The 22,442-nt window shown below is 42.4% G+C and overlaps 1 protein-coding gene across 1 annotated transcript in view; it reads right to left on the reverse strand.

The window, feature by feature from the left end:
• Positions 1-22,442, reverse strand: part of LOC144768800 (uncharacterized) — a 322,884-nt gene that overhangs the window by 15,305 nt on the left and 285,137 nt on the right. The window contains exons 12-13 of the mRNA XM_078652745.1: positions 20,736-20,817; positions 2,402-2,496 (exon numbers count right to left, since the gene is read on the reverse strand). Coding sequence (XP_078508871.1) covers positions 2,402-2,496; positions 20,736-20,817 — 177 coding nt within the window. The remainder of the gene's footprint in view (positions 1-2,401; positions 2,497-20,735; positions 20,818-22,442) is intronic.

Below are 22,442 nucleotides of genomic sequence, written 5' to 3' on the forward strand. Positions count from 1 at the left end.
ATACTGGCACTGTGTATCATGCATGACTCATGACTTCTAAGTTTTCATATTGCCTATGTGCAGGGGCATAGTGAACCCTTACCCACCCCACCCCTTGCTTTAGGAACTACAGTGAGGTGAAGTTCTTGATGGGCCTCTTCTGTCTGCAACTCTGCAGACAAATGCTCATCTCATAATGTGAAAAGGTGGGTGAGTAAATAAGTGAATGAATGTGTTAATGGCTGGATGTATTAGTGAAAGGATGAATGGATGACTGAAAGGGTGAATGGACAGATAATGAAAGAAAGGATGGCTGGATGAGTGAGTGGAAGGATGGATGAGAGAAAAGGTAAATAGATAGATGTATGGGTGGAAGGGTAGATGGATGGGTAAAAGAGTGGATGGGTGAGTGAAAGGATGGATGGATGAGTGAAAGGGTAGATGATGGGCGAGTGAATGGGTAGATGGATGAGTGAAGGGATGGGTGGTTTGATGAATTGATAAGTGAAAGGGGTGAATGGATGAATGGATGAGTGAAAGGGTGGATGTAAGGATTGATGAGTGAGTGAAAGGGGGTAGATGGACAAAAAGATGAATAGATGAGTGAAGAAGTGAAAGGGTGGATGGATGAGAGAACGGATGGATGGATGAGTGAAAGGATGGATGAGTAAAAGAGTCAATGGATAAATTCCTGAATGGATGAGTAGATGGGTGGGTGCGTGGAAGGATGGATGGATAAGTGAAAGGGGATGGAGAGAGAAAGGGAGGATGAATGACTGAAAGGGTGAATGGGTGGAAGGATAAACGATTGGGGGTATGGATGAGTAATTGAAAGGATGGGTGAAAGGGTAAATGGCTGGATGGATGAGTGAATAGATGGATGGGTATAAGAGTGGATGATGAGTGTATGGATGGATGGGGTGAAAGGGTGGATGGATGAATAATGGATGGATGAATGAAAGGGTGGATGGAGGGATGGATGAGTGAAATGATGGATGGAAGGATACATGGTGGATAGGTTTGCAAATGGTTGAATATGTTTGGTTAGGATTGGGCACACAGATGAAAGGCCAGAATGAATGGTGAAAGACTGAATGTTAGATAAAAGAATGATTACACCTTGTAGCACCCATTATCTTAAGTAACATTTCCTGTACATTGATTTTTCACGTTTATATGAGCCATTGTCTCTATATAATGTGTGTGATGTAACGCACTCTGGCACCCTGCCTTACATACTTGCAATGAGTAACACTATAAAAGAAATTAAAAACATAAGAGACGGTCTATGTAAAGATGAGAGGCACCATTGGAGGGTGGTAGCAAGACCAGACTGGCCGGACCGGATATCGGGTGTTTCCCTGGGAAGCTGGAAAAGGGGGGGGGACGGTTTTGTTACTGGGGGCTGGCACTGCAAAGTTCGTTGTATATCCACTAATTTTCAATCAACAATAAAAGTGGCCTCACTTATATTCACATGTGGTTCACCAGTGTCTGGTGACTAATACCTGCTGAAGCATGATGCAAGTTTTGAATCGTCTAAGGTAGCAGGCTGCGGGCATACTGAAAAAACGTGAAGTGCACGATTGTCTCAACCTAATATAAACTTATTTTGACTTGTACTTAAGTGGTTGTCTATTTACTTACTTTTATACTATTGCGTCTGTAAAACTTAGCTTTTGTCCTGAATTTTTGTCCTGAATTTTGACCTCATGTCCTGAATTTTTGTCCTGTATTTTGACCTCCTGTCCTGAATTTTTGTCCTGAATTTTGACCCTTTGTCCTGAATTTTTACACTCACCATCCTGAATATGCACCCATGCCAGTTGGTCACCCTACTCAGAACAAGTGCTTTATTTCCAGAGAGTGTAGTTCGGAGACAATGAGTAAAGTTTGCCTCTTTCTGTTTCTGAGCTGTGCAAATGAAGCACTAACTCTGAGAAATATTGTGCTAAATGAATTCACTTCACGCCCTGCAGAGGTCTAAAATAGGTGTCTGGCTCTGTGCTGCGCCAAAGCTCACAATGGTGCGCCACCGTGTGATTAAATTACGCAACAGTTTTATGTCGGAGAATACGGCACATTCTATGGCAGTATTATTCCACTGTTTTGCATTTTAACACATGAATACAGTCTGAGCAAAAGTTTCACCTCATTGGTACTAGTTTTACATCTTCATACAGCAATCAGCAGCGGAAAGGTCAGAGGTTTACTTTTGTAGAGCCAGTAACTTTTAATTTGTTTCAGCTGAAACAAAATGTGTTTTTGTTTGCCTCTGATAATTATGCAGAACATTGTTGGTTATGTGGCAATTGAGTTACATCCACGGCTATGAAGAAAGCGCCAGGACTGCACAATCGCCTAAATCCAGTAACATTACTTTTAAAGGAGTCCAGATAAGAACATGTCTGGCTGTACCCACCAGGTAGACTGCGTCATATCCGCTCTCCAGGCCCACCAGCGCCAGGCCCGAGACTGTGTGAGAGTGGCCGCACAGGAGCTTCTTGCAGATGAGACCTGGCGAAGGAGGAATGAAAGCATGAGTGGAGGAGACAGCCAACGCAGGAAACGGAACTGGAAGAGTGTTGAGTAATACTCCTCAAGGATCACGATTAAAACACTAAGTTTATTGGTAAAGTAAGGAGCATTCCCTGAGCACAACTGCAAGCTCCATAAAGTAAACGGTAACTGTCTACAGTGACAGTTATACTGTACAATACATGTTACAACTGTATGACATAGCGAGACCTTTACATTTAAGTAATAACATGTCACGAGAGGTATTTATATATAAACATTTGCGCGAGTAGCGTACTGTCGTTGTGCATCTGGAATGAAGGTGAGCACGAGTCAAGCGCGAGAGAACGCGCTTGAACTCGCGCTTGTATGAGCACATGTATTAATGTAAACACTACACACCTTCCCTCCTTATAGATTGAAAAAAATTAAAAAAACACAGATAAAAAAAACAAAAATATTAAACTTTCCTCACTATATACGCAACAAAATCTGATAACCATTTGGGTTTTCTTATAATTCTCTTGGGTAAAGAAATATCTTGTTGGACATTAGTACTTTGACTGATAATGTTATCGCTTGAGCAACAAGGTATAATGTCAGTGTTAGGATCAGTGTTACAAGTATTTGAACAACTTTGAGTTACAGTTGTATTGTCATTAGTTATATCTATATCTAAATCTTCATCTAAATATGACGAATCAGGAAGTTTAGGTATGGAATCTTTACAGTACACATTTTCATCAGCCTTTAGGATTGCAATTCTGCTGAGATTCCACACTTTGTTATTTGATAATCTCACAGAATTTTTTAATATTTCTGAAACTTTATAAGGACCCATAAATACACTTTCTCCTTTCTTAACTTTCCATGGTTTCTTTACTTTTACCATCATACCAACTTTAACTATTGGATCCTTTTTTGAACCACATTTCTCATCAAAATATTTTTTATTTATGCAATGAGTGCGAATAAGATTTTCCTTAACTTTGTTTAAGTCAACATTTGTAGAAGTAGAATTGACCAACCATGACGGGTTCACTTTAGTTCTAGGAACTCTTCCTCTCATGATTTCAAAAGGAGAATACCCAGTCATGGAATTCATGTTTGTTCTATACACCCAAACTTTCTTAAATATTTCAATTTCCCACTTCTTGTCATCATTATCAGTAAGTTGTATAGCACTTTTAAGAACCCTATTGAATCTCTCTATCACTCCATTCCCACCAGGGTTGTATAAAGAAGTAGTGGAATGAGTAATCCCAAGTCTTGTAAAATAGTCATTTGCCTTTTTTGAATTGAATTGTACACCATTGTCAGAGATGATTCTTACTGGTAAACCTTCTTCAATGAAAACTCTGTCAAGAAAACATAGTACTGAATCTGTATCTATTTTCTGAACAATTTTGATAACTGGCCATTTTGAAAAAATATCAATAGCTGCAATGATAAACTTAGATTCACAACCAATGGGACCCATGATGTCAATAGCAATGGTTTCCCAAGGATTGTTAGGAATGGTGTGTGCACCCATATTAGGTTTAAGTGTAACTAACGATTTGTCAGAATTCGCACATACAATGCAATTTCTAACTATACGTTCAATGAACTTGTCCATACCTGGCCACCAAAATAATTGCTTGACTTGTTGTTTGGTTCTGACCATTCCATTGTGTCCTTCATGACTCTGTAAAACTATAATTTTCCTCACTTCAACTGGTGGAATAATGCGTTCTCCTCTTTTAACTATGTTCTCATAACATGAAAGTTCTGATCTTACTTCCCAGAAACTTTTCAATTCTGAATTTAAACAATTTTTTCCAGGCCAAGTACTAGAGATATAATCTGCAACACTCTTTAAAGTTTCATCATTTTCAAATTTCTCTTTCCACAAAGCTTGATCAATAGAAATAGGACCCTCATCATGAATCATGGCAATTTGAAAATCATCCCATTCATTATGTAAATCTTCCTGAATGGGTAAAGGCATTCTAGATAAAAAATCAGCAGAAACATTGTCTTTACCAGGTAGATATTGTATAATATAAATAAAGTCTTGTAAACGCATAGACATGCGTGCAATGCGTGCTGAAGCTCGTAGCATACCTTCTGTAGTGAGAAGTCGTACTAAAGGTTTGTGATCGCTTCTCAGAGTACATTCCTTACCCCACACAAACACTCTGAAATGTTCCAAAGCCCAAACGCATGCTAAAGTTTCTCTCTCTATAGTGGAATACTTTTCTTCAGCAGTTGTAAGTGCCCTGGAAGCGTGTGCAACGATTACTTCTTTTCCTTTATTATTCTTTTGAGTAAACACTGCACCTAAACCTTTTGAGCTAGCATCAGTGGTTATGATGTTTTGTAAGGAAGGATCAAAACAAGTGAGTGCATTTGCAGAACAGATAGCATTCTTCACATCACAAAATTCTTTTTCACACTCATCCGTCCATTCAAAGGTAACTCTGTTTTTAATCAACTGTCTGATATTATATGTCCTACATGAAAAATTTGGTACATATCTAGCGTAAAACTCGACTAAACCTAAAAAAGACCTTACATCATCTTTAGATTGAGGGTGAGGGGCGGACTCAATGGCTTCCAAAAGCGATGGTTTAGGTTTGATACCTTCTTCACAGAGTTCATGTCCTAGGTAATTCACTGAATGAACACCAAATTTACATTTCTCATGCTTAATGGTAAGACCATGTGAATTAAGTGCACTTAAAACTTCCTCTAGAGTAGTTATATGTTTGTCCTTGTCTTCATTGAATATTAAAATGTCATCCTGGAAACATATGACATTTTTGCAATTCTTTAAAATGTCTTGCATAACTCTTTGAAAGATTGCTGCCGCTGATGCTAAACCGAATGGCATCCTATTGAACCTGAAACACCCAAAAGGTGTAATAAATGCAGTTAAATCTTTACTTTTATCAATCAGTTCTATCTGATGATACGCTGCAGACAAGTCAATAGTAGAAAAGAATTTTGAACCACCAACAACAGATAACATTTCTGAGATGCGGGGAAGAGGGAATTGATCAACTATAATATTATTGTTGAGATGGCGAAGATCAATACATAGCCTAACTTTGCCATTGGCCCGTCTAGCGACTACTATGGGCGAAACCCATTCAGATGATTCAATTCTATCTATAATTCCTTGCTCTACTAAAGTATCTAGTTCTTTTTTAACTTCATCCCTAACAGCAAAAGGGATGTTTCTAGCTTTGTGTATTTTCGGACCAGCATTTTCTTTTAAACGAATTTCATGCTTAAAATTGTTTAACTTCCCGATGTCCTTGGAAAAAACATTGGGAAATTTATTTAACATTAGAGAAGATATTCCATTTTATTCATCAATTAACATCACTGGATTAGGACTATTAGGATCCAGCACTATGTCAAGCTTACCACAGTCAAACCAACTAAGCACTGAGGGGCCTTTCTTTGAAACATATAATTTGGTGATACACTTTCTGTTTTTAAATCTGAACACTAAGGTTCTGAATCCTAGTATATCAATTCTTCCACCAGAATACCCTTCAGGATTGATGTCACTCTTCTCTAAGTGACTGCTTAGTCTGGGTACAAATAATTTATTCCAGACTGACTCACATACGATAAAATAAGGAGATCCGGAATCAGCATACATGTTGATTTTTACACCCCCAATGACCATGTCACATAAAGGTTTTTTCTTTATAGGGTCATTTACATTTAGAACTGTGGAATCTTTTATGTTCAAAATATAAGAACACTTGTTAGAGTCATCAGTGTAATCATCATCATCACTATTGTCACTTACTTCAATACACTTCACTTTTTGATTAATTTTACCTTTTCTGCAGGCAGAAGTGAAGTGTCCCACCAAGCCACAATTTGCACATTTCTGTTTCAATCCTGGACACATTTTGTTATTGGCAAGGTGAGATTTACTATTGCACCTAAAACACTTTAGATTACCTTTAAGATCTTCAGAGTTTCCTTTTGAGAAAGGTGTTTGTTTCTTCTTAGAGAAATCTTTATTCTTATTATCATATTTGTGATTAATTTTTGAAACCACTTCTCTACTAATTGAAGTGCTTTTTTTTTTTGACTTGTTGCGCACTCCTACAGGAAAGTTCTGCTTTCCTGACTATGGATACCACAAAATCTAGGTTTTCATCACCATTTATCCACAGTCTTTCTTGTATGGTGTCATTACTGGAATGCATAACAACTTGATCTCTAATGAAATCCTCTTGTAAATTACCAAATTTACAATCTAACGCTAAAGTTTTTAAAGAAGAAATGAAATTATCAACAGATTCCTCACTTAACTGTTTCCTCTGAAAGAATTTATACCTAGAAATTCCAATGCATACTTTGGGAGAGCAGTATTTATCAAAATCATATATGGCTTTATCAAAAACATTCATGTCCCCACTTGCTTGTGATGCAGGTAGTTGATTGAAGGCTTTTAATCCTTCTGGTCCCAGGCAGTGTAGAAAAATACCTTTCTTCTCTGGGGCTTTCATTTTTCCATTTGCATCTAATGTTTCTATATAGTTTAAGAAGTAAGCTTTCCACTCAATCCAGGGCATACATGGAGAGCCACCAGCTGACCAATAACTTTGTGGTGGTGAGAGGGTATAACCTTGGGCACACATAGTGGTGTAATGAGATAGGTAGAATGATGGTAAATATTCAAAAAAATTATGTCAAAGTTTAAATTACAGTGTATGGTTTAAGAATGGGCTGTTAGACGAATTCAAATGAAAAACGAGCGTTGCTCTATATTATTCACAGTACCTTTTTGAGTGCCTCAAACCGTCTTCGACAAGCTAAGTATTGCTGTTTATTTTGCCATTGTAGGAAGTAGATGAAGGAATTCGAAGTCACCTCTTTTATTTTCACATGAGGCGGAGAGTAGTGTCTGAGAGGAAACGGAATAACTGTTTCCGCCTAAAATCGTTCATGCGCGGTTGCGCAAACAGATTACTTTTAGGCGTGGAGGAATAACTGTTTCCGTCTAAAATCGTTCATGCGCGGCTGCGCAGACAGATTACTCACAGGTGTAGAGGAAAATAGTTGTCACGATGCCCTCCGTAAGGTAACAGCTGTAGAGGAAAACAGTCGCAAGGACGCACTCCGTAAGGTAACAGCGCTGAATGCTTGAATCTGTAGACTCCGTCTGTTTAGACTCCGTTCGTTGTACTCCGTAAGGTAACAGCGCTGAATGCTTGAATCTGTAGACTCCGTCTGTTTAGACTCCGTTCGTTTCAATGGTCAAATCAATTTGTAGTAATAGTAAAATTATGGATAAATCAACCAGGAAATGCTCCTAATTAGGTTCTGGATGCTCCGTCCTCGTCGCCAAATTGTTGAGTAATACTCCACAAGGATCACGATTAAAACACTAAGTTTATTGGTAAAGTAAGGAGCATTCCCTGAGCACAACTGCAAGCTCCATAAAGTAAACGGTAACTGTCTACAGTGACAGTTATACTGTACAATACATGTTACAACTGTATGACATAGCGAGACCTTTACATTTAAGTAATAACATGTCACGAGAGGTATTTATATATAAACATTTGCGCGAGTAGCGTACTGTCGTTGTGCATCTGGAATGAAGGTGAGCACGAGTCAAGCGCGAGAGAACGCGCTTGAACTCGCGCTTGTATGAGCACATGTATTAATGTAAACACTACAAAGAGTAATTAAGGGTGAGAAAGAGAGGGACGAACAGAAGAGAAGGCGAGGGAGGCAGGGAGTGAGAACGTGAGTGACACAAGGATGCCAGAGAAAAGGAAATAGAAGGGTGAGAGAAAAAAGGCACTAAAATGGATGCTATTTGTTTCATCTGCTTACGCTTGTGGTTGTTCAAACTCCTTATCTAGGTGTTGTCTGTCTCGTGCCCTGCAAGGTCGGTTTCCAGGCCACAGCAGCCCCTTGTTGTGTCTGTGCCCCCTCAGCGCCGAATGACGCATCTGCCTTGGAATGTTAGTACGTCACTGGCAGCGCCCTTGGAATGTTAGTACGTCACTGGCAGCGCCCTTGGAATGTTAGTACGTCACTGGCAGCGCCCTTGGAATGTTAGCGCGTCACTGGCAGCGCCGGATAAGGAGGCTGAGCAGACAAGTATCTTGCTTCTCCTAGGCCCCATCTAGGTGTCCAATATGTATTTTTTCCCCTCCTCGTCTTTACCTATAGAAGCATCCCATTTGTACAGCAGAGTCCAAAAGGCGGCACATAAAGCAAGCATTTTAAATGCAATAGGTCTTACATTTTCGAAACTTGACCCATTGGTGTTGTAAATGAAAATGACTATTATTTGTGTTAACTTTGTACTTATTGTCGTTGCTTGCAGGTTTTCAAAACGCATAAATATAAGGCATTGCCATTTACAATGCCAATAGCTCACAATCTCGCAAATGCGAGGCCTATGGCATTGTAAATCTACATGGTGTCTTATGGTGTCTACATGGTGTCTTATCCGCTATTGGTAATAAAAATGTTAATGCGGGCGCTGTGCTGAAACAGTAGCACGGCGCCCGGAAGCAAAGTGGGCACCCTTGCAGGAAAGCGCAACGTGCCTACAATAGGGGAAAATCATTAAGGAAAATAGTGCTCACAGACTAGATAAAACAGACCCTGTAACAACACAAATAATAAGTCCAGTCCTCATGGGCAGTTACAATTGCAGATAAGGCGGTATTAACCCCTTCGGGGCTGATGACGAGCTCAGCTCGTCATGGGCGTAACCTGCGCTACGCTGATGACGAGCTGAGCTCGTCACGTAACGCGGGTTTTTTAAAAACGCAGCGGGAAAACCGCTAGCGCGCATGCGGTTAAGGAGGGACAACTAAGCCTATTCATGAATCAAAAGCAACCATTTACATATGACACTAACAGGAGCCAATTGAAAAGTTGGGCGGAAAATGGGTGGAGCTTCAAATCCATTCCTGAATATAGCATTCCTCGCAGAGCAGTGCATGCGCTGCCCAGGCTAGACCTAAAAACCCTAAATAAATGCATGGTTCCTGCCTCTAGGCTCCTCCTGGATGCATCCCCAAGCAGTCCTCATATAGATATGCTGGGTGAGCACGTGAGAAAGCCAGTCCAGAGAGAAACAGGCCTTTATCCTTCGGGTGGCGAGACTCCCGCTGGACTGGACACCCTAGCAACAAGCATTGGCAAAGCCAATAGTTCTTGCCTATGGGGGAGTTATTGGCTTTGCCAATGGTGTTGGGTGGAGGACGGGAGGGCAGGTGGAGAACATAAAGGTTAAAAAAAGGATATGAAGCGGGCAGCACTGGCTGTGTCATGGTGCATTTTCTTTTCTTCTATTGGTTGGGGTGGGAAGAAGACACAGGGACAGTGGCAGGATCAGAAGCAAGACAGACCGGGGGTGGGAAGCAGAAGAGGCTACACAGACAGGGTTGGTCAGAGGCAGGGTCGGCCTTTAGCATGGGCGAGATGGTGCACTGGCGCAGAGCACCTAATTGTAGAGAGACACACTGAACTTGCCCAGAAATATATTGTAAATCATTGATTTTGATTCAAGGGTGCCTGCGCTAGTACATTTTCTCCAAGTGCTTCATAAATTACCTTGTCTGCCTTCCTTTCACCTCGTTATCGTTGTCAGCCCCTCCTAATTGACACCTTCAAATTGACACCTGAATAGGCAATTTAGTTGAGGGTAATGAGGTGCTCTGACTCATGAGCACATAGGGCCCTCCCCACTCCTACTAATGCCGCCAGCAGAAGCAATGAGCAGGCCGCAGATAAGGTCAGCAGTGGCAGAAGCTTTGAGAGTCACCGTTCGCGAGACCATTGATGACCCACATGTGCAAAGCATGAGCTGCTGTGGTGCAATGATCCAGATCTTCCTCATGCTGTCACACAGCGGCGTCTCCTCCGCAATGGCGGAGGATCATCGCCCACCAGCAGCTGAAAAATAAAATGATATTTTATTATCATTTTGTTTTTCAGGTGCCGGCTGAGTCAAACGTGTGTAGGGAGGGTAGGAGCTGGGCCATGGCAGTGCACATGCCAGCTTGGCTTGCCGTCTTAGGCTGGCAAAACAGACATGCGCACTTAGGTTCTCTAACCCAGCTGTATTCTACAGCCAGGCGGAGAAACTGTACAGACTTCCTGTGCCTGAGAAGTGTCAAACAAGCCTGCTAAGGCCAATTCTGGTGCTACTCTCATAGCATGAGAGCAGCGTCTTGATTGGACACAGAGTCTGTCTCAGGGACTGCCGGGAGCAGCAGGAGAGCAGTGGAGCACTGAGGCGCGAGGCAGCTGGCAGCACCAGGTACGTTTTATTTATTAATGCCCCCCTCCTGGCACAGCCCCCCCTCGCTGCTGCTCCGCCACTGCATATTGGCAGCAGCCGCAACTGAGTCAGAAGCTAGGACAACTCTGTCTTGCTACAAGGATTGGACTCCTTGGCTGTATTGTTATGGTGGCACACAGGACACTATTGGCAAGCAGTGGAGTAGTAACAGATCAGCAGGAGAACACCACCGTACACCCAACAAAACACTGTAAATAAACAGGTAGTGACCTAGACCTCTGCTTTGTAGCGCTACCACAGGTTTCATGTATCATTTAAAACTAAAACTGCACAGTGTACAGGGTCCAGTGAACATTGTGATTCGTGTGCAGTGTTGCACTCCTCAGCCAATGTCACCCCATTTATGTTTTATTCCTTCAGCCTTGCAGGGGTTTGGAACCCTTCTACACTCCCTTGAAGCAGAAGCTTTGTGACAAAGGAGCTGAAGGGTCAGGGCCGCTATTTTATCTGTACATAAACTAAGCAAATTGCAACAAGGATTCAGCATCTTACATTCTTAATTTTGTCTGAGAGAGAAAGGAGAGAGAGGGAGAGGGAGAGTTAGGAAAAGGTCTAACTATTTGGTACACATGTTATCGCCCCCAGAAAGATGAATAGATGAGTTGGCTAAGCCACTGATTGAAGCTGTGGTGCTCAACCTCTGTCCGCTATTCCACACACTATTCTGAAGTCCTAACAGTTTTATTGAAGTGGATGCCCCCCCAAAGACAAAAGCTTCTGTTGAATAATGTAAGAGTATTTTCAAATTCAATGTTTGGTAGATCAGAACGTTTTGTAAAATGCACATGGCGCATTCAATAATAGAGTCCTAGGAATACTGGAAACGAATCTAATTTAATACATACAAATTTAGAAAGGGGAGAGCATTGGTTTACAGTTACTGGTGACAGCTCCTTTCTACAGCAAGAGATTGTGACATGTCCACCCTTGAAAAAACATGTAGTGAAAAAATAGGCCTTGCAATAACCCTGAGTAATATTATTTAAAAAATCTATATAGCGCAAACTTGGTCCCTAGACATTACAGCATTTTAAACAAGCATCACACTACACAAGCGTAGATTAATTTGTCAGGTATCGGGATAGTAAGTGATTTGCCCAGAATCACAGGTTAAAGAGCCAAAACTGGGATTCGAACCTGGTTCCCCAGTTCAAAAGATTACAGTATGGTCCCCAGGCCACATCTCTTTCCCTCACCTCATAGGATCTTTCATGGAACACCCAAAAAATACTGAAGTATTTCCTTAGTGTCCCTTCAGAACCTCTGGATTTTTTGACCATCTATGTGACAGCTGTGCTGTGATATTCACCATTTGGGTCTACGTTTATGTTTTTCCTTGGGTTAAATCACCTCACCTGAACCTATTTAGTATGTTCAACCATGGTTATTGATTCCAAGTGGGCCTAGTGCTAGCACTGGAGAGAGTGGGCAGGGCGATGGTGGCCCAGCGGTGAAAGGGGGCAATTTGAGTGGCGAAAATGGACCACAACCTTTGGGCTACTCTATTTGTTTTTACAAGTTAAGACCTGAATATAAGAGTAACTCTTGTTACGAGCTCAGAAAGGTTAGAGTGAAAAGCTCGGCGTGAGAGGAGATGAGGAGAAACAAGGGAGCCAAATTTGATTTCACCCTGGGCACTATCTTAGCAAACTCTGGCCTGGTCAGAGGGATAAAAAGCAACTCAGACGGGGATGGGAGAGTAAGATAAAACAGGGTTGGGGGGCGTGGGATGGTATAACACGCTACATGGATGGTAAGAGGCGAAGGTGCAACATGGACAAGTGAGGGAGGAGAGGGAGAAGCACAAAACCAAATAAAAACAGTACCACAGTGCCAGCAGCGAAAGGACCTTAACACACCTGAAGCAATCAGTACTTGGTTTGTGCTCTTGCTGAAAGAAGAGGAAGTGAAGACGGTGACAAGGCATTAAAAAAGCACTATGAAGTGGCTCGTGCTGGCTGCCACAGTCATGGAGCTTTTCTTAGGGTGAAGTCTGTGAGAGCATGCAATAGTGCATGCATATCGCTTGCGAGACACGTTTGTTTACAAAATGGGGTTGGAGACTGCCCAGTGCTTACTATTTGTCTGCTTCAGCGTCACTATTCTCTGCAGCCATCACAATTGGCCAGTGCAGCTGCAAAGTCACTTTCGATGCTTGCTGTGGAGTAGGGACCAAGCACAGATTAATTCAACTTAATCAGTCCTCATCTGCTGCTCCTGATGTGATTCAGGTACTATTTTATCTCCACTCCTGCTCCTCCTGCCTGCTGCTCTCTCCATAACCCTTTTTAGGTTGCAGGCTACTAGACAGTGCAACTGTCTGGGTTGCTAAAGATATCTTGGGGACTTTCAGAAAGTTGTCCTAGGACTGCATGCTGCCCGTTGATTACCATTGTCTTTGTGGTTTGTAATTCACATTGTCTGGCTTTCTATTTGCTGGGTTTCTTTGCTTTGGGCTCTCCAGGTTCAGTTCGTCCCTCCTGTTGCCTAAACCATGTTTACTGTATTCTTCCATAAACTCCCTTTCTGTAAACAGGCCTTTAAATCTTGTTCTCATCTTGTCACATTTGCTGTGCATTCAAAGACCGAGGTCAAATGTCAGTTGCTGTCTCCTGAGGGCGCTTGCTTACTTTTCTTTCTCTGACTTCAAAGTGAGAGGATTTATGTGAAATCTTGCTGGATACTGGGTGTAGGAAAGAGGTTTTTTCTAGCACATGACAACATTTTAAATGAACTGAATAAGTATTTCAGAATATATCAGAATTAAGAACACAAATGAAGCACATTTTTTGATATTTTTGAAGTGTGTTGGTAACAAATACTCTAATATGATCAAAACAAATCATTACACTAGGTGATGCAATTGCCACACATTTTCATTTGTGCACTATATACTTTTATTAGTAAAACTGTGTGTCTGTGCAAATGCAATGGTGATTTCAATGGAAAATGTGTTGTCTGTAATGGCAGTGTGCTACCATACCATGCATATTCCGTCTTACGCCACTCCACTCTACTCTGCCATGCTCCACTCTGCACCACTGCATTCCATACCACTCCACGTCACTGCACTCTGCACCACTCCACTGTACGCCACTGCACTGTATGCCACTTCACGCTACTCCTCTCTGCTCTACCCTGTACCACTCTACTTTATACCAATACATTCTTCACCACTCTACTCTACACCACTCCATACTACACCACTCCAGTCTAGGCCACAACTCTACTCTACTCTATGACACTGTACTCTACACCACTCTGCAACACTGCACTCTATGCCAATACACTCTACGCCAATGCTCTTTGCTCTATAACACTAAACTATATGACCCTTCACTCTACGCCAATCCACTGTACGCAACTCTAATCTACTCTGCACCACGGCGCTCTTCACCTCTTTACTCTTCACCTCTTTACTCTACGCCATTACCCTCTATGCCACTCTATGCAACTGTACCCTGCCCTGCACCACTCCACTCTACACCACTTCACTCTACTCTGATGCAATCTATTCTACTTCACTGTACTCTACACCACTCTACTCCTCTCTGTGCCACTCCACTTTATGCCTCTGCACTTTACACCTCTCTACTCTTAACCATTGCACTCTACACAAGTGCACTCTACACAACTGCCTTCTATCACTGGAATCTATGCCACTGCACTCTACTCTGAATCACTGTACTCTACGCCACTGCTCCACTCTACACCACTGCACTCTGATACTCTGCTCTGCAGCACTGCACTCTCCGCCACTGAACTCTCCGCCACTCTACTCTGCACTACTCCACTCATTGCCACTGCATTCTACAGCACAATCCTGTACTGTGCACCACTCTTTGCTACTCTACTCTTCACCACACTACACCACTGCACTTTATGCCACTCAACTCTACTCTGCACTCTACGTCACTCAAATCTACTCTGCGCCGCTGCCATGTACATCAGTCAACTCTACTCCACTCTACTCTACGTCAATGCACTTTAACCACTCTGCTGTGCATCACTCTACTCTGTGCCCTCCACTCTAAACCACTCCTGTCCACGCCACTCCACTCTACTTTGCACCGCTCTAATCTATGGCACTGGATTCTACGATGCTGCATTGTATGCCACTGAATTCAATGCCACTGCACTCAATACCACTGCACTCTGTCCCACTATACTCTGCAACACTCTACGCCAATGTACTCTACACCAGTCCACTCTACTCTATGCCACCCCAGGGTATGCCACTCAACGCAACTCCACACTATTACACTCAAATACACAACACTCTCTGCCACTCCACTCTACAACAGTCTACCCCACTCTTTACCATTCCACTCTATGACACTTCACACAACTCTCCTCTATGCCACTAACTTTTAGGCATGCTGAACAGCAGCCACGCTGGTGTACAACATGGTTGAAACATATTGGTAAAGCTAATGGCTCTTGCATAGGCGAGATGTATTGGCTTTGCCAATGCTTTTTTAATGCTTGTTAGAGTTACAGGCTCGCCACATTTTAGAGGAAGCGATTTGAAGGTTTTTCAAAATATTCGCTGCGCTCCCCTCATCCTGGAAGAATTGTGCTAGACATTGAACGCTCACGATGGGTCATCTGGCCTTTGCCCAGAAGTGATTGATGAAACATAAGTTATCGAAACCCGCCTTCTGAAGGGCTGCCCATACACTGCGGAACAATCTCTCATTCAAAAAATCACCTACGTCTAAAGTCTTTAATTCTGTACTCAGAGACTTTCTAATGCCACATCTACTCGAGCATGAGCTCTCACTTAGGGGCAGATGTATCAAGATTCCATTTTGCGATTTCTAAATAGCGATTTTTAAGGAATCGCTATTTAGAAATCGCAAAATGGAATGTACGTAAAAAATCGCTAATTTTTAGCGATTCCTTAATCTTCCTTATTTGCAAATTCGCATTTTGCGAATTCGCAATTAAGGAATAATTTCCCATGCATTACTATTGCCCAGGAGGCCCATAGGAATGATTGTGAAATAATTCTCATATTGCGAATTCGCAATTTGCTAATCGCAAATTGAGAATTATTTCAAGGGTGCAGGGGTGTCTCAAAGACACCCTGCTGCACCCCTGAAATGTACATGTGTGTGCATATGGCGCACATACATGCCCTATGGGCATGTGTGTGCGTCACATGCCACCTTAAAAAATGCCAAATTGTGCCGTTTTAAAAGAATTAGCAAATTAACATCAACTTCAAGTTGGTGTTAATTTGCGATTTCTTATCCAAAATTCGCAATACAAAAATGCTACATACATAGCATTTAAGGAATCGCAAAAATTGCGATTCCTTAAATGCTATGGCAAAATAAGGAATCGCAAATTTTTGCGATTTCTTAATTTGCGAAAATTTGCTGCATGCCAAAACATACAAAAAGACCGTTTACGACTCGCAAATGCTGAAATTCTGCGAATTTCGGCCTTTGCGATTCGCAAAAGGCTTGATACATCTGCCCCATAGTTCTATAACAGTACATTCCATTTCCTAAGTTGTAGGCATTTGTCCTTGCTCGACAAGCAACCACTTGCACACATGTGGGATGCTTCCGAAGTTGTTGACTCCCCTGATGTGGCATGAGGTTGTTCTGCCCTTTTTGCTCTGTACAGCGATCAACAATAGGATTCCATTTCTGTAAACAACAAAATAAACCCACGCTGTAGTGTACATTGCAAAAATTCAAGCATTTTCTGCACAACACCCTGATGCAGCTGACTACTGCTTCGTGCTGTAGAAAACCATGTAAATATGTCAAAATAAAACCTTGAGACCTTGTGACCCATTCGCTACAGGGATGCCAGGGTCATAGAGATGGTCTCCTCACTTTATTGGTAGGGGGGGGCGACCATCACAGGCTGGGAAAGCAAATGACGACCTCAATGCACAAGATGCAAACTTCTTACATGTCAGGGCCATAGATTTTTGTTTGAGGAAACAAACTCCCACTTGGGGAACTTGCCTATTTAAAAGAAACAAAAACCTTTGCCCAGTGGGGGTAAGAAACATGACACCTGCTTAGTAAAGTTCACCATCTGCAGAGGAGCTGCTGCAGCAGTGGTTCCACTGAAGGCAGAGTGACCCCTGCCTCCTGGCAGGTGTCTCTAAATTTAGCATCCTCCATCAGGGATGAAGGGGATTTTCTCCACTGACCTCTCAGATATGACAGTCCTGGGGAGGGAAGTCTAGTGATAATAGGGCCAGGTGAGCATCACTGTGATCTGATGGCCCTGTGGTGGAGGACTCCCAGGTCAAAGAGTTCTATTGGTGGAGACAGCTAAGGCTACACTAGTAAAAACCCTGGGCCCGATTCACAGAACTAACTTAAGACTAAAGACTAAACTTACTACTATTTTGGTATTCACAGAAGGCACTTACTCATTTTGGTATTCACAGATGGCACTTACTCATTTCGGTATTCACAGAAGTTAGGAGTCCTAACTTTGGGACTCCTAAATGCCTTCTGTAAATACCGAAGACTTAAAGTTAGGATTTTTCTCAGTTTAGGAGTAGTAAAGTTAGGACTCCTAACTTTAGGACTCCTAAATGCCTTCTGTGAATACCAAAAGTCCTAAAGTTAGGATTTTTCTCAGTTTAGGAGTAGTAAAGTTAGGACTCCTAACTTTAGGACTCCTAAACTGAGAAAAAGTCTAACTTTAAGACTCTCGGTATTCCCAGAAGGCATTTAGGAGTCCTAAAGTTATGACTCCTAACTTTTGTGAATACCGGAATGAGTAAGTGCTGTGAATCTGGCCCCCTGTGATTCTCCCACCTCTAAATGATCTGGGAAGATCACGTGCTCAGTAGGGTGGGAGCACAACCGCTTTATGACGGTTGTCCCTCGCCGCCAAGCTCTAAATGACCCCCTTGGTGTTTTGACATGATCAGGGCTGATCCTGGGTCACGGTTCGTGTTATTGGAACATATGAATGCTTGTTTAGTAGCCCCCTACACAATAAGATGACTATTTGCCAAAAATAGTAAAGTCAGCTAGGTCTGTGTAAACCAGTTTTACATCTAGTTTTGACTAACACTGTTTTCAAGAACATTAAAAGGAGCACCAAGTGAGTGATTATTGACTCAAAACTGGGCTGTATGTACGTCTAAGCGGGTTTAGCAAGACTCTCTACAGTGAGATGAGCCATGAAATATACATCAAAGTTTGAAAGAATTAAAAAAAATACTGTAGGATTTTTTTGCGATTTAGATCATAGAGATCACCATTGGGAATATTGAAGAAACCTAGGGTTGGCATCTGAAAATTCAGCATTTATGTAGAGTATGGTCAGGGTAGAAAACATAAAATGTCGTTCTGTGCTTTGTGAGAATGTTGGAAAAACATGAGGGTAGCTCCCCTTTTTTGTCTAATTTTATTATGTATTGTCCGTTAGTCGGCCTCTCCAGTGTAAACTTATGCAATCATAAATACATTTTGGTGTTACTTTATAATGAGATGCTTCAAATAAGTATGATGTATGAATAATTTGCACATTATTATATTCATGTGGCTACTTTTGCTAAGATTTTGAACATTTACTTTGATTATGTTTATATGGCTTATGGTAAACCAGAATAAACTATATTACATCTGAATTTGTAAAATGGTGTAATTTTCCTTTGTTTAGTTATTGCCAATTGTCCACTCATTTTCCCTCGCAAAGGGGCAGAGAGCGCACATGGACCAGTGGATAGGTTGTGCTCTACTCACTTAATCCTGCAGCCATTGGAGGTCCTTAGCAGAATTGATGGTGAAACGTGCACGTCACGTGTGCACCTCTTCAGCTCATTCCCCCTAGAGTCCGAGTCTCTCTCTGGATGGAGAAAGATTACCATCAAATGTGTAAATGTGATCGCCTTTATCTGCCCAGGCCCTAGTCTGAGACTGAATTGTTGTTGCCAATCATAGGTCACTCCCATTGATTGAATTGACATGATCTCACCTCATATCCTTGCTTTCCCACCAGACCAGGAGCACACATCCATACCCGTCAAATGAACATCTCTAGTAGGTTTCAAAGGAAACCAGTCCCTGCCGCCAACTAGCCCATGCTGACACCCACAATCCTATGTTGGTACTAAAAGGCATAGGAAAACAAGGAGAGAGCACGGAGAGTGCGGGGTACATCCTTATCCCCAATGTAATGATAGACTAAACAATGTGGACAAACCCACTACATGTATGTGTTACAATCCCTTTTGTGGTAAGTACATGGATCCATTAGGTATACTTAAAAGACCCCTCACACACCAACCTGGTTGGTGTCATGCTTCATCATTGGGGTCCCAAACGGGTGGCCGAGTGCACCCCGGTTGTGCTACAGCGCCTGATTACAGCGGAGCTGGTATGGTGTGAATATGTGATGTGTTGTGAATTGTTATTAAAAATATCTCTGAGAATCCTTGCCTGTGAAATTTATTAATGGCGGCTCAGGATATGTTTAAAAATATGTGGTGCAACTACCAGGAGGTTATTACCCTTAGTTGACTAACTGATGTGGTCTACATGTTTCATCCCGTAAAAGAATGTATGGAAGGGCTTTCTTCAGGACCGGGTTAGTGAGACTAGTGGGTGGCAAAGGTGAAAATAGCCACGTGAAAAAAAGTGAAGTGTCTACACACACGCTAAGTGTGTGGTCTGAGTGTCGGCGTACGTACACTTGTCAAAAAAATACTATATTAAGGTTTTGGGCAGCTAATCGAGGCTTGGGAGGGGTCTCATCCAGTGTCCCAATTTGGCCTCGGTGAGTATCCCACTTTGAACCTGCTGTGGTCACCCGTAGTCCCGGCTGAGGCAAAAAACGAAAATATCCAAAGATAAGGAATACTTGTTTCAGAACCACGAAAGCCTGTGGAAGGAGAGAGAGAGGTCGGGGAGGTAAGAGGAAGAGGGAAGGTGACAGAATGACAGAAAAGATACATTTGAGATCATTTTTAAATAACACGGTAGTTGTGGGACAAACTCCTACTAAAGGAGCTGTTTGCACGGCCATAAGGCAGGATCACATGGCGGGTGTAGTTTAAGCTGCCCCAGTCCAGGGATGTGTTTTACGGCCAATGTTCACCCTAGTGAGTTAATTTGTAAGGTCCCGACTTTCCTTTCATATTATATGGGCTGTATTTCCTGTACTCTTGCATACCTAGGGTTGCTTTCCTGGTGTGTTGTTTTTTTTCAGGGCAACCACCTGCTCTATGTGAGACGTGTTTTGAGCCCCATTCTGTTGATGCGCGTGCTTGTGTGTGTCTCGTGCGGCGTGCCTGTTATTATATATTTCTGGAACTCTTTCTGCAACGTTAAGTTTACGTTTCGTTGCGCTCTTTCTGCCGATAAGCGGTTCCTGGGCCATCTCTGGACTGGTATAGGCGGGCTCGTGTTTTAGGCTCCTTCGTGTTAATTTCACGCCCAGCCCCTCCTTGATGTGTGCGTTTCGAGCAGCCCTATCAGCATGTGCTTGTTTCATTGTGTGTTTCGGCCTCTTGTGCATGCTGTTGGGGCCACACCGTGTCTCCTTTGTGTATTTAGCGATCTGTTTTTGTGTAATTCTGGGCCTCTTTCACCCTGAACTCTTTGTTTTGAAAGTTCCTTTTCTGTGCGTTTTGAGGCCCTCTTGCATCTTGCAGAGTGTGTTTCAGGACCTCGTCCTGCTCAGTTTGCGTGTTTGACGGCCCCTCTCTCACGCTAGTGTGGACACTTTAAAGTTTCCTCCACTCTGATGTGTATCACCTGTTTCCTTCACACTCCTGATTGGTGTATTGTGTGTTTCCAGGTCCTCTCCTAACCAGTTAACAGTGTTCTGGGGGAAGAAAGAGAGAGTGTGAGTGTGTGAGTGAGTGAGTGAGTGAGTGTGTGTTTGACCTCGGCATACTCACCAGCTTCACGTTTGTTGATCCCTGCGACCTTCTCTTGCTCGGTTGGAGCTTCTTCTGATAGAGACCCTCTGGGCAGCAGAAGCTTTTGTGAGAAACAATGTTAGAGAATTACAACTGACTCAATTTCCCACCCACTCACCTCTCAGCGACAGTAACTTACCTCTCCAGTAGTGGCCTGCTCCCCCACCCAGGTTTGGCCAAGTCCTCACCTGATTACTACTTCTAGACTATAATGCTGGCTTTCTCCCTTTGATAACATTGAGACCTGAGAAGTCTCTTTGACATGAAGGACACTGTTTATTAGTTTTCGTACTTCCTACAATGTAGGTTCAAGCTGGGTAGTTTTTAATGTCTACTTGTTACACTTGTTTAATTTGCCCAGCAGGATGATCAAAATGCAATTTCTCTCCTCAGTGTATGTGTTACTCTTTGAGGAGACACACAGGGTTGTGTGTCAGAATACTAACAACAAAAATACCAACAGTATTTAAAACCCTGGTAGTAATCCAAAGGAAGTTGTAGGGTATATTAGGAAGCAGCACAGGCCAGTACTGTAAGGAAGTGGGGCCAGTAGGAGGCATCAAAAGGTGTGGGCAAATGCTTCACGAAGGATGTAACTGAGAGAACTGTCAGAAGACTAGCTAGTTGTGGTACAAGGGGGAATGTCCCACAGGGCTATTGGAGAGTTACATGTACAGCACTATAGGTTTACTGATGTGACACAGACATTTTACTCCTTCACTTCAGACCCAATGGTTGTGGGTTTAGACCTTTCCAAGTGCCTCTCTGAGGTGGGTGGACTCAATAAAGCAAGACTGAGATGTTGATCGCGACATCTGAAGTCATCGTCTGATTAATTGAACATTAATTAATTTGATTTATCGAGTGCCTGTGACGGAGGTATTGAATATCAGGGCTGTGGTTATGGGATGGAACAATTCAGCACAGACAGCAATATTTAGAATCTGCTTTGTTTCTTCGGTTTCTCCCATGGACTAAGGGACAGTAAAAGTTTGAATTACTATATTGTCCCTCGATTAAGACAATGTTGCCCTACAAAATCTGTCAAATGGAATAATAACTGCTCTCTCCTGAACATATCCACATGTTCAAGACCCAGGGCAATTGTCACAAACTTAAGAAGAGTGGGCCTTTCTTTAAGGCAAATGACAGGGGCAGTCACAACCGAACCCCATCACGCTCCATGGTACCCATTAAAGCACGTAACACAATCGAAAAACAAACTACATTGGACATAACTCTTAACAACACCCCATCTGAACCAGTCTCCCATGTACCAAAATATGACACACCGTACCACAACGCAAAACACCCCATCCTCCTCTCGCTACAAAATGACACCTCAAATAATGACCACATAGAACCACACCATTCAACATCATGTCAACAATAAACCACACAACATCAGACCTCACGATAATACACTACAGCAAACAATAATACTTAACATTCTACCACAGCATCAAAACATATCACATCACACTACTCCACACAATGTAAAACCACACAATGATACACTTTATAGCACGTCTATTGCACCACAAATCACTCCCTGTGCTCTTGACCCCACACTAAGGTATTGCAATATTGGCACATGTATTGTACTTCCTTACCCTTGAAGAGACCCACAGTGCTTTTCAGGTGCTTAGGAATGTACTCCATTTGTTATGTCTAGGTACAAGAGTT

Source organism: Lissotriton helveticus, chromosome 7 (assembly GCF_964261635.1).
Source record: "Lissotriton helveticus chromosome 7, aLisHel1.1, whole genome shotgun sequence".
Lineage (NCBI taxonomy): Eukaryota > Metazoa > Chordata > Amphibia > Caudata > Salamandridae > Lissotriton > Lissotriton helveticus.